Here is a 12895-nt window from a genome sequence, read left to right on the forward strand (position 1 = left end):
GGCCCCTCCATAAGTAAGATAAATTGGGGTCACCCAGTTTAGTTTAACGCTAAGGAGCCTGCCTGGCCAGCCCAGACCATTTCCTATGAGGCCCAGCCCCTCCCTGGCCCTGGCCCTATCCTTAGAGACACAGTTTCCATCCAAAGTGGGAGCACCAGGGTGGGGCCCCAGGCCAGGGAAGGGAGGAGAGTCAGGGTCCACCTTGCTGCCTACCAAGGAGGAGCTGGTGCCTGGGCTGGGAGGGCCAGGCCCTAAGGCTCAGCCTAACCAGTGGAAGGAGAGGCAGGAACAAAACCCACAGGGGCACCGCTGCACAGCCACACGGGTTCCAGAGCAGGCTGGGAGCAGTGCATGCATACCAGCACTGCCCCGAGTTCCCCATCGAGCTGGGGTGGCCAGAGGAGCAGGGCAGAACAGAGGGCACCTCCTGGGAGAGGCGGAGAGGAAGGGAAGGCACCTTCCTGACAGAGGACCGGCATGGACAAAGGCTGGAGGTTGGGAAGCTCAGGGCACATTCAGAACCAGAGAGTCAGGAGGCAGGAGGCAGACCATCCCAGCTCACCTGCTGCTTCCCGTAGGGCTGTGCCCCTTGCAGCTCCCAGCTCAGCTGACTATGCGCAGTAGGTCCTTCACCATTATTGCTGTTGATCCACAAGGCATGTACTAGGGCTGGTGACACGATTAAGCCATTCCTTTCTTTAACCGTGGGCCAAGCATCCGTCATCCATCCAAGCATGTAAGGAGCACCTACTATGGGCCATGCCCTAGGCCGAGTTGGGAGGGATTCAGAATTTTTAAAATAAAGGGCCTCACTGTTCTGAAGCCAGGGCCTAGCACATTGAGGGTAACTTCACTCTCGTCCCCAGTCCTTTGCATCAGAACATCACTCCAAGGGCCCTCTCGTGCCCCACCTCCTCCAGGAAGCTCTCCCAGACACTTGGGCCTTGCCTGCCTGTCAGGGTCTTGGCTTAGACCAGGTTGCCCCATCCCACACCAACGTGGAGGGCTCTTTGTGGGTAGGGGGAGTGGCAACCATGACAACGTGGGTCGCTTCCTTGTCGCCGTGGAGACTTGTGGGGTTGGCACCTGGCAAAGCTGGCCTGGCCACTCCATGTGGGGAGTGGCAGCTCATCCTCCAGGGCCCATCTCCTGGTCAGGGGGAGCCCCCTGCCTCCCCATGGCCAAGGCCCCTGTGTCCCGTGGGATGCTCATTCTCAGCCCCTGGGAGGGTGGGTGGAGGGCTGGGGGTGCATAGGCTGGATGCGGTGAACGAGGAGGACAAAAGCCAAGGGGTGAAGTGACCCCAGAAATAGCCCAGCGAGAGCTGAGAGGGTGAAGCAGGCCAGCCTCCCCACCCCTGCTGCCTGAAATAGAGCATTTCTGTGTCATCCCCTGACCTCAGACTGGTCAGAAGGCCGGAGACTCAGCCACATATATTAAAACAAGGTTACTCCCACCTTCGAGTGATTTTTAGCATTCTCCTCCTTCACACATTAACTCAGCAAGCATCTGCTGGGCAGTGGCAATGGAGGACACACAGATAAGACCTGGTCCCCAACTCGAGGGATCCCCACAAGCCCTTTCAAATGCATCTTAAAGAAGCGCTGGGTGGATGCAGGGGGCTTACCCATAACATCTAAACCACACATCCAGCCCTTACAGAAAGTTCACCTTGACTCTCCTTCCAACCTTGGGGCCTTTGCTCTGCCTGTTGCCCTCATTTCTCCCCTGCGAGGTCTAGCTGAAATACCACCTCCCCCAGAAAGCTGTCACCTCCCCCCACCTCTTGTTCATCCTGCGCCACGTAGGGTGCTGAGTGTCACAAGCTGCAGAAGCTGCATGGGGCAGGGGTTCAGGAAATAAAGGGGAATTGAGGCAGGGCTGGGGGCAGCTTCCTGCGAGCCCCTTTGCAGTAGCCGCGAGCAAGGATGGCCCCCACCTGAGTCCTCACACCCTCTCGTCCCTGCTTCACCCCCACTTGTCACAGCCTAAAACGCTGTGTTTTCCTGTCAAAAGAGAGGGATTTTTTTCATGATCTCTCTTCCTCTGAGCTCAGAGCATGAAGGTATCACTGAGGATATTGGAGGGAGAGAGGCGGGCCCTGTTCCCATCAGGGCTCCTCTGGGGTCAGCTCACTCAGGCCCAGCCTCCAGCAAGGGGAGCAAGAGGCCCATCTCCTGTGAGCTGGGAGGCAGGGGCCTCCTGGCTGGCAGGTGCACAGGAAGTGGGATGGCAAAGCAGGGACCACGAGATGGTGCGTGTCACATGGTGGTACAGAAGTACAGAAGGAGAGACATTTACACTGGAAATTCAGACTCTTTGGAACAGAATTCCAGGCTGAGTGTCCTGAGAGCAGGGTTGAAAGGGGCAATGGGATGAGTTACACATGAGGACACTGGTGACTGATAACAGAGGTCAGAGGCTTCCAAGGGGTCCCCATCCTTGACATGTGATGGAGACACGGTAGAGGAGAGCTCTGGGAAATCTGGGTCATGGTTTCCCTGAGTGGTTTGGAGTTGAGAAAGGCCTAGGAACTTATCGCTCTGGGCTGTAATCCTAGGGACAACGGGGAGGAGAACCAGGCATTGCCGCTGTTCAGTGGCCTCACAGTTCAGTGCTGTGACAGACACTCAAGGTATCAACCCAAGATGACAATAGGAACAAGTGCTCCGAAGGGACAGAAGAGGAAGCCAGGCAAAGATGCTGCACATAGGGAATTAGCACGTGCAAAGGCCCTGCGCAAGAAGGAACATGGCGTATAGAAGGAACTGGTAGGTGGCCAAAGAACAGGGATAACAGGTGAGAAGTGAAGCTGGAGGGCTGGGGGTGATGGGGCAGGGGCTAGGGTGGTGGCAGTGAGAGGTGGACACATAGGAGATTTGGGAAGTGAAAAAGAAGGTAACAGAGGGGGAGGAGGGTGGAGTCAAGGGCGGCTCGTAAGTTTCTGCTGTGCATAACCTGGTAGACGGTGGTGCCTTTGCTGAGAAGGGAGCCCTGCAGGAGTAGCAGGTTTGTAGGGCGATGAGTCCAGTTTCGGACACTCTGAGTTTGAGGTGTCTGTGAGACGTGAAGTCTAAAAGGAGGTGAGGACCAAGCAGTGGGTGTGCAAGCCCCAGCCTGTGGGAGGGGTCTGGGCAGGGTGTGGTCATGCTGTGGGTCATGGTGGGGCATGGAGAAGTGGCCATACTGGACCTAGAGAGGCTCTAACCATGGATGGGGAGACTGAGGCAGGAGATGAGTGTGTGAGACGGAGGTGTAACCGCTGGCAAGGTGTCAATTCTGTCAGAGAAGAGTCCTGACCTCTCCACCCCCCGCCAGGGCAGGTGGGGTCACCATGGCAATCGCCCCTTCCTTCCTCTGGTAAGAGGCAGAAGGCTCTGGCTCTCTCCACTTGTGCGGCCATGGTCAGTTTCTTTACCTCTCTGACCCTTGTTTTTCTCACCTGTAAAATGCGGATAATGATGGTACCCTCCCTGCCTGGCAGAGGTGTGAGGATCACATAATTTAGGCCAGCATTTGAACGTACATCAGCAGCACCTGCAGATTTGTTAAAACACAGTGTGCTGGGCCCCTCTTCCAAGCTTCCGCTTCAGGAGGATTGGGGTGGAGCCTGAAATCTGCGTTTCTAACAAACTCCCAGGTGATGCTGCTGCTGCTGGTCTGCTGCTCCTCCATGGCCTCAGTTTCCCTAACTGTTCCCATGGGAGGAGGGAGCCCCCCCCCCCCCGCCCCCCCGCCCCCGTGAAGCCTGCCTTGCAAGGCTTGAGGGGAAATGCAGGCGGGTGGGCAGGGCTGTCTCACTGGGTGTCATGTGGCCATATGGCCACCAGTGGGCGGGAGCGCTGCTCCGCAGAGAGGCTGGATGGGCTGCAGCAGGATGCGGCCAGCAACAGGATCCTCGCCGCTGCCTGTGTGTGACCCCAGCAAGCCTGGCCACACTCGGGCCTCAGTTCCCCTATCGGCCTCGACTGACTGTGGCTCCTCAGGCGTCCTGGTGAGGGGGGAGTTAAAGGGCCATAAACACAGGCAGAGAATTTTACCCTTGAGATAGACAAGCCTCACTTCAGGGCCAATCTGCAACCTCCACACACCGTCTCTGTGCACTTGGAGTCTTGGTACCCACAGGGCTGCAGGGAGTGGGGGGGAAAGGAGCCCAATCTATGGGGCTGCCTCAAGGGGACCCCCTACCTGAAGGCAAATCCAGTGGGGGTTTCTGATAAGAGGGGGCATGCAGTAAGCCCTTAGGTGGGGCATTTTGGAGCTACAGCTCAGGTCAGGTTAAGAGGCCTGGGGGACCCTCAGGTCAGGGTGTGCAGTAGTGGGCTCAGGGGAGGGTGGCACAACAGCAACCCTTGTAAAGCATCTTCTTTGCACCAGCTCAGAGGTGCTTTATACATATACATTCATTTAATCCTCATAACCATTCTGTTTGTGCTAGTATCCCCATTTTACAGAAGGGGAAACTGAGGCACAGAGAGGCTAGGTAACTTGCCCAAGGTCATACAGAGAGTCAGTGGCAGAGCCTGGATTGAACTCAGGCCATCTGGCTCCAGGGTCTGCTTCTAATGCACCTGGGAGTCCAGAGCAGGAAGCCCCTACCCAGGTTCCTAGCCTGGGATTCCAAGTCACCTCCCTCCTCTGCCAGGAGGGGGAGCTCACTCCTCTGAGAGGCCCCTGCCCCTGAGAGCTGATGGGCTGGGGAGAGGCAGTTTACCATCAGTCCTGCTCTGTCTGCTGCTGAGTGGGCTCCGACATCTTTGCTCAGATCTCAACTCCGTTGGTAGCTCTGGGAAACAGCCCCCTGGCAGGACTGCCAGATAAAATATAGAATGCCCCATTAAATTTCAGATAGACAACAAATATTTTTAAAATTTACGTGTGTTCCAAATATTACATGGGGCATGTTGACATTCAAAAACGATTTGTTGTTTATCTGCAATTTGAACTTAGCTGGGTGGCCTGTATTTTTATTTGCTCCATCTGGCAACCCTACCCTTGGGCGTAACCCCCTCACACCTCCTATGCCCAGCCAGCCCCTTCCCTTTCCTTTCTCCTTGGTGCCCTCTCTGGAGTGGGCAGTGTCTGCATGTCTGCTTCAGACTGGCCACCTGGTGCCTCCTGACTCCTCCTACTGGGTTTTCTCAGGCACCCCAAGCTTAGTGCACCCTAAAGTAACTCCCCATTTTCCCTCCTGGGCCCCTCTCAGAGGTGTCACCACCATCTACCCAGCCACCTAGCCAGGGACCAGGGAGCCCCTCAGTTTCTCACTGTCCTCACCTGTACCTCCTATTCATCCTGTCCGAAGGCCCCTACATCTCTCCCCTCCATCACCTCTGCCCTGCTTGTCCCCCTCTTCCCCCACAGCCCCCTCCAAAATGTCCTCAGGCCACCTGCCAGGTCTGAACCCCACCCTCTCCTGCTTCAAGGCAGGGCCCTGAAGATGTGCAGAAGCCAAGAGCATTCTGTCACAGTGGGAGGTTTGATTTCTGAGCGGATGCTCACAGTCTGGCTAGAGGGTCCCTGGGATCTAGGTCAGTGTGTGTGAGTAAGCCAGGGCCCTCCCACCAAAATAAAAGTCCCCGGGCCCAGCCAGGACTTCAGGTTCCCCTGCACTGTCCTCCTGCTGACCCTGGTCTTTCTGTTTTGCAGCTCCCTGAGGGCCTCCTTTGACTCTCTGAAGCAGCGTAAGTCCCGCCTGCTCCCCACTCCAGGCTGCAGGGTGACAGGACCTTCTGGGAACACCAGATCCCCCACCGTTGGGGATGGATGGATGCTGGCCAGGAGTCGAGGCTGGTGGAGGACTTGGGGGTGACAGAGATGAGCTGTGGGGTTGGGGTGGGCTGGCCCAGGCAGGGGCAAATATGTGAGTGGCTGGGGCCCACCAGGTCTGACACCGGGGACCACTGTCCTTACTCCACCCCCAGAAATGGAGAACGTGGGCAGCGCCCACATCCAGCTGGCCCTGGCCCTGCGTGAGGAGTTGCGGAGCCTGGAGGAGTTTCGTGAGAGGCAGAAGGAGCAGAGGAGGAAGGTAAGGGGGCGTGGGGATGGGCCTCGAGTGGGCGGTGGCTGTTGTTGCTGTGGAGGCAGTAGGGGACGGGCTCTCCCGATGGGCAGCACCCCAGGCTTGCGGGTGATGGCGATTTGAAGGAGGAGAGGGGGCTGTGGACAGACACCTGGTACTGGGACCAGGGCCCAGCTCTCGGGCCTGAAAGCCCCACTGGGGGTCTTCCCCCTGCGCTGTCTCAGGCCAGGAAGAGGGAAAGACCTTGGTCTTTTTGATCATCCTACTACAACAGGCTATAGAGGGTCCATGACAGCTTGGGGGTATCCAAAGGAGGCAACCTAAGTTGGGGAGTCACCAGAAACTGGTCCTGAGCCCAAGGATCAGGGCTGCTTACCTGGGAAAAAGGAAGACTTGGGAGTCAGTCACTGCAGCCACTCTGCAGGGCTGCCTGAGGCTGAGGGGAACAGACAGAGCTTGTGGGGAGTGGGGGCTGCCGAGCCTACCTCAGCATCCAAAGGTACTGTTCACCCATCTGTAGGGTATGGCTGTCCCTAGATGGAGGGATTGCATGGAGAGGAACTGAGGTCCCCATCATGGGAGGTATACAAACAGAGGCTGGAGGCTACTTGTCAGGGAAGCTGAAGAGGTTGGATGGGAGGTGGGCTTGGTGACCCCTGTGTCCCAGGGCCCCCTCCCAAGCCTGAGAATCTCTGACTGGCTGAGCACGTGGCCCTCTGGGAAGGCAGGTACGGACACATGATCAGCCTCTCAGGGCCTTAGTGATGAGCGTGGTGCCTTAGACAGGGTGGGAGAGGCCAGGGCACAGGAGCACTTCTTGCTTGGAGAGGAAGCATTATTGTAAACTGTCCAAAGAACTGAAAATGGAAAATTCCACACAACTGAGCTGTGAAGGGACAGAAGGCAACAGTTCATGGCTGGGGCCAGGCTGGAACTGGGTGTCCCGGCCAAGCCACTTACCCTCTCTGTGCCTGTTTCCCTCTTGTGGGATGGGACACTTACATCCACCTCCCAAGCTTTGGGGGACCCAGCCCAGAACTAGGCCCCTTGCAGTCTTCACAGGCAGGGTGCTGGCTCCGATTAGTAGCTCTGGCCCCAGAAATTTAGTGTGGCTGTACTCCCTGTCTGCCCATCTGGCCAGCTGGGGCCTCAGGCTTTCACGATTCTAAATTTGGGTTCCTGAGCAGACAGTGGGTCCTCCAAGCCAGCCCCAGAAGTTGGCCCAGCCTTAAGGAGCTGCAGCAGGCGACCCCTCTGAGCTGGGACTTGCTTGCAGAGCATCTACTGTGACAGCAAGGCCCCATGATGGCTGTTTAGAGCTTTCCTGTGGCCAGTGGGGCTGTGATGTCTGAAAAAGCTGTTCTGGACAGAGGGACAGTTCCAGGGTGTGATCAGGGCTCCCACAAGCGAAGGACAGCCGTGATGTAGTGTGCGGGGAAGGCTGCCTGGGTGTGTGTGCACACGTGTGCATGTATGGACGTGGGTGTGCACCCAGGAGAATGAGAGGACACCTCTGCACACCTGTGAGCATGTGCATGTGTTTCAGTGTGTGTGTGTGTGTGACCAGGTGGCTTCTCGAGGTCTCCCCGCTGGCACCGGCCCCACTGAGACCCTAGGCACGAACCGGCTCCAGCCCCAACACGAGAGGTGTTTCATTTCCCATTATCCTTAGAGCCAATCTCTGTCCAGGCCGAGTTCCATCCTCTCCATCTGTACAAGGAGCCTGGGAGGCAAGGTGGAGGTGCAGGGGCCCCGTGTGCACCAGCGGGTGACCATGACCAAGTCTGGGGTGTGTACACAGGGCCCATGGCTGTGTGTGGCGGACATGGGAGAGTGTACGTATGTGTACTTGTGAGTGGTGTCTGAGGTTGCTCTGTGAAGGCCTTGTGTATATGCAAGGGGGAGCGTGGGGGCCTGTTGACGTTTACTTATGTGTGTGTGTGTGTGTAACTCTGTGTGCGTGTGTGTGCCCGCGTGGGTACACGGGGTATGATGGCTTTGAGTGGGTACAGAGGCTTGTGAGTGAAGGACAGCGTGCGTGCGTGTGCGCATGTGCACGTAGGTAGGTTGGGTATTCCCGGGCAAGAGACCAAGTCCTGGCTGGGGTCTGCAGGGAGAGGATACACCATGTGTATCCATGCCCCGGGTTCCTCTAGCTTTCTGTTCTGAGCAGTAGTTGTGAAAGAGCAGGCTGAGGGAGAGGGAGGGCATCTTGTCACCACCCCCTTCAGAGCCAGGAAGGAATGCTGGGCCTCATCCCAAGGACACCCCGTCCTCTGGACCTCAGGGAGTGTCCTGAGGCCACGCCCCAAGCTCAGAGCCTCACGTCCCCTGCAGTATGAGGCCATCATGGACCGTGTCCAGAAGAGCAAGCTGCTGCTCCACAAGAAGGCCATGGAGGTGAGCGCTGGGGTCTTAGGCCTGGAGGGGTGGCAGGGCTCAGGGTGTGGATGCCAGGAGCCCTGGACTGGGCACCTGGGACAGGGATGCCTCAGGCCTCCATCCAGCAACAGGCACAGTGCCCTGTCGGGTTCTTGGTGTTGCACTTGCTCCCAGGGTGCCATGCAGATTGGCCCACGGCCTGACCTTGGGGGGCTCCTGACTGATGGGCAAGCAGCCAGTCCCGGACAGCGGTCTACAGGGTCATCCAGGCTGTCAGCTGGGGACTGCAGGGGCAGAGGGAGAAGGGACCCCTGAGCTGTGTCTCCTAGTTCACTGAGTAAGGAGAAAAATAGCTTCACCACGTGTGCAGAGGCTGGCATCGTGATGATGCATGGCATTTTAAGGGCCCTGCTGGCGGTTTGATGCGACCACACCTCTGAAGAGGCCGGGGCTGTGGGCAGGGCTACATTGTCCCCACTGGGAAGGGGCCTGGGAACAAGACTCCCTTCTCCATCTCCATTCTGGATCCCCAAATCCTTGTCCCTGGTGAGGAGGCCCCCAACCCATCCACAGCCCCCAACAGGGAGAAGGGAGGTTGGGCTCAGGAGCCTCACTTGGGGCCCCCAAGTCACGCCCCTCCACACCCCCCCCCCCAGTCCAAGAAGACATATGAGCAGAAGTGCCGAGATGCAGACGACGCCGAGCAGGCCTTCGAGCGCATTAGCACCAATGGTCAACAGAAGCAGGTGGAGAAGGTGCGTGGAGCCCCTGAGGCCATGTGGTGTCACAGGGCTGGGGCAGGGCGGGGAGGGAGGGAAGCGGTGCCACAGACACTCCAAGGCAAGGTCTGCATCTGGGATATCCTGGCTGCTCACCTCGCTCTGAACCTTCATCCCTCTGTCTGTGAAATGGGTTTCCTAGAATCTCAGGGTCTAGATAGACAGTCAGCTTGATCCCCTTTGCCATCTCCAGGCTGCACCCAAGGACCCACTCCTCAGAGCAGGCCCACTGCAGCCCAGGCCCAGAGCTCACAGGGCAATGAGAGCAGATGCTAACCCTCACACAACCCTTTGGAGAAGGGCTCAGTAGGCCCATGTCACAGGAAACAGGCCCAGAGATGGTAAGTGACTTGTTCAAGGTCTGAGGGCCAGGCAGAAACAGAGAAAGGACCCAAACCCAGGTTGTCCAGAACCCAAGCTCTTGACTACTCTGGCCTCTTGGCCAGGGTGGGAGTGTCAGAGATGCCAGGGCTCAAGAACACATTTTGCCCATTGCACAGACAGGAAAGCTGAGGCCCAGAGAGGGCAGGGGCCTGCAGGTGAGTTGGTGGCAGCAAGTCAGGGACAGAGCCCCAGCCTCAGCCAGGGGGTTCAGCAGTGGCCGTGGGGCCCCAGGGCCCGGCCCCTGGTCTACATTTCTCCCTCTAGGTCTCAACATCTAGTTTTCACATGTACCTGCATGAAGTGCAGGTTTCTGTTTTATTCCTTTTTTACTGGAACCAGGCTGTGGGCCCTTGTAGGGTGAGGCTGGAGTTAATGATGGAACTTGCCCACAGTTGGCTCCTGAGTGTCCCCCTGTGTGGCCAGAGAGGGGGTGACAGAGTCCCTTCAGGGTTGTTCAGGGAAACTCGGAGCCCAAGGGCTGGGCTGGGGGGTTCCCGGGGACGGGGCTTCAATGCTGCTTTCCCTCTGTCTCTTCAGAGCCAGAACAAAGCCAAGCAGTGCAAGGACTCAGCCATGGAGGCAGGTACGTGGCTAGCCCACCTCCTCAGCTTAGGGGGTAGGGTGGCTTGGACATCCCTTCCCCCACAGCACACTGCCTTCACCCTGGGGACACAGTCACGCTCATCACTCTCATTTCCATACTTATGCAAGTAAAACGAAACCATTCGTTTTCTCACATTTGCCAAGACTGTTCTTGGTGCTTTGCATGTTTTAACTAACACTCACAACAATCCTGCAAGGTGGTCATTATTACTATCCCCTTTTTTTAACAGACGAGGAAACTGTGGCACAGAGAGGTTAATTAACTTGCCCAAGGTCACACAGCCAATAAGTGGTAGTAACTGTATTTGAACGCAAGCCATCTGGCTCCAGGGCCCAGGACTTTCACAGCCACAATCAAGGGAGACAGGCCCACTCATCGCACATACCTCTCTCTTACATACACTGAAACCCATCAGAGCCTTCTCTGGGCTTCTGTCTCCTCTATCCTTCTCCTGATGCCAGAAGACCCCAACACCCCTATCTCTGCTGACACAACTCCTAGGACAGAGAGCTTACCGTTGCTCCCTTTCCCTGGGAAGGCTCTCCCTCCTGCTAGCGCTGCCTTTCCCAGGACCCAGCTGCTCCCTTGGCTGGGGGCACAGAGGTCATGGTCCAAGCCTGCTGGCTTCCCAGCCTGATAGCTCCCAATGCTCCCCTTCACCCCTCCTCCAGGGCTGCCCTCTCTGAGCCTGTTTCCCATCTGGAAAGTGAGACGGTGGGACCTGGGGATGGTGAGAGGCCCAGATTCTGACTTTGGGTGTATGAGGCTCTGTTCCAGCCCCAGGCAGCTGGACCACAGGGGGAGCTGAGAGTCACCCTAAGGGCAGTACCACAGTGGGTGGCCCTTACGAGCGTTCAGATGTAGCACCAGCAGCCAGGGCAGGTCTCTCTAAGGAGGAGGAGGGCACTCTGGGCAGGGGCACTGCAGGAGCAAAGGGGTGGCCTGTGGGGGGTGTCTAGGCCGCTGGCCTCCCCAAGGACTGCTGTGCTTCCAGAGCGCGTGTATAGGCAGAACATCGAGCAGCTGGAGAAGGTGCGGGGCGAGTGGGAGCAGGAGCACCGGACCACCTGTGAGGTGAGACACTCCCGGCGTGGAGGCTGCTTCCCGAGCTACGAAATGGGAGGGACGCCCGTCCCCGCTCCCGCCGCTTCACGGGGGGGAAAAGAGGCAGTGCTGCGGGAAAGGCATCATTCCTTCATTCATTCACTCATCCACTCACTCCACAGGCCCTGTGCTCTGTGGGAGCTCACCGGGGAGCTCACCGCCTGGCTTTGTGCTCTGGGTCCCCTTTTGCAGGCAGGCATCCTTCACCCCTTTTGGCTGAAGCCGAAACTGAGGCTCAGACAAAACCCATAGCTTCCCTGGGCTCTGCTGATGAGCAGGGCCTGGGAGACAGGCCTCAGGATTCGGGGTCCAGGGCTCCTCTTAAGACACTCCCCAGGGGTACGCTCCCCCACGCCTGGAGGAAGGACGGGGCAGGAAGCCCACAGGCAGTTCAACTTCCCTCCCCAGAAGCCTCAGGAGCTGGCACAGAGGTGGGGGTGGGGATGCCCAGGAAGAGTCTTTCCTTTCGGCTTGGCTTCAGCAGAAGGGGTCTGGCTGGTCAGCCCCAGCTGAGCTGACTGGGGCCTGGCCTGGCCCAGCCCTGCAGCAGCCCCCGCCACCCCCGCTTCTCCCCCAGGCCTTTCAGCTGCAAGAGTTTGACCGGCTGACCATCCTCCGCAATGCTCTGTGGGTGCACTGCAACCAGCTCTCTATGCAGTGCGTCAAGGATGATGAGGTAGGGGCTGAGGGGCAGGGAGTGGGAGGGGGGCGTGAGGAAAGGTCAGCCTCCTAGCAACGGCACACCCAGGTCCACCTGAGCCTGTCAGCAAATATCTAGTCCTCTGTGGTCCGAGCCCTGCCCTCAGGGGTCTCCGACCTCAGCGCTGAGCCGCTGCCCCAGGCCCCGAGTACAGGGAGCTCAGTACCACAAAGGGCCACAGCCTCTGCCTGCAGACTGGGCTTTGTGGTTACCTGGCATCTGCCCTCTCTGCTCACCCCTGCTCCAAGGCCTTGGCTCTGCTATCAGAGCCACAGAGCACATGCTCCCTCTGCTGGGATGGGGAAGGGAGGTGGACACAGCACCTCAGAGGTTTGCAGAGAGGCTGGGGGACCCTCGGTTGCCCTGCTCCAGGCCTGGCGCTTACAGGAGCCAAGCTTTGGTCCCTCTTCTGTCTCTAGACATCTCCAGGGTGTCCTGGTTCCTCCTTACTGAGCTCTACATGCCTGGTGGGCTGGGTGGGTCCTCCTCAGCAGAGAGGGGCCGCCACCTCCCTTGCCTGGGGCCTTGCAGTCCTAGAGCCATAAGCTCCCTCTCTCATGGCAGCCCTGACTCCCTGATGCCCGCTGCTGTTACTTGCCTAATCCCTTCTGCCTATGGGGTGAGGAGTTTTGGGGGTTTTCTCCCCAAATGACTTGAGCCCACCTGGTGACCTCCTTGTAGCGGAGGAAGGAGTGTGGGCTCTGAATCCTCTCATACCGGATCCAAAGCCCAGCACACTGAATTCCTGCTTTGTGACCTTGGGCAAGTCACTCTCCTCTGAATTTCCTCATCTGTAAAATGAGGAAGCAGTGTCTACCTCAGAGAACAGGAGTGGGGTAAATCCCTTGCAAAGGAACTTGTGCACAGTAGGTGTTCCGGAAACAGGAGAAGCTGTCAGCCAGGGCTCTAACCCCTCA

General features: G+C 58.0%; 1 protein-coding gene across 3 annotated transcripts in view; it reads left to right on the forward strand.

Moving 5' to 3' along the window:
- PSTPIP1 (proline-serine-threonine phosphatase interacting protein 1) overlaps positions 1-12895 on the forward strand; it is a 41185-nt gene that overhangs the window by 23315 nt on the left and 4975 nt on the right. For 2 of the 3 annotated variants that reach the window (XM_049706613.1, XM_049706612.1), the window contains exons 4-10: positions 5650-5684; positions 5886-6031; positions 8363-8425; positions 9064-9162; positions 10108-10153; positions 11169-11248; positions 11856-11954. In XM_049706613.1, coding sequence (XP_049562570.1) covers positions 5650-5684; positions 5886-6031; positions 8363-8425; positions 9064-9162; positions 10108-10153; positions 11169-11248; positions 11856-11954 — 568 coding nt within the window. The remainder of the gene's footprint in view (positions 1-5649; positions 5685-5885; positions 6032-8362; positions 8426-9063; positions 9163-10107; positions 10154-11168; positions 11249-11855; positions 11955-12895) is intronic. The other variant, XM_004276345.4, reaches the window with a different exon arrangement.

This window comes from Orcinus orca, chromosome 2, assembly GCF_937001465.1.
Source record: "Orcinus orca chromosome 2, mOrcOrc1.1, whole genome shotgun sequence".
NCBI lineage: Eukaryota > Metazoa > Chordata > Mammalia > Artiodactyla > Delphinidae > Orcinus > Orcinus orca.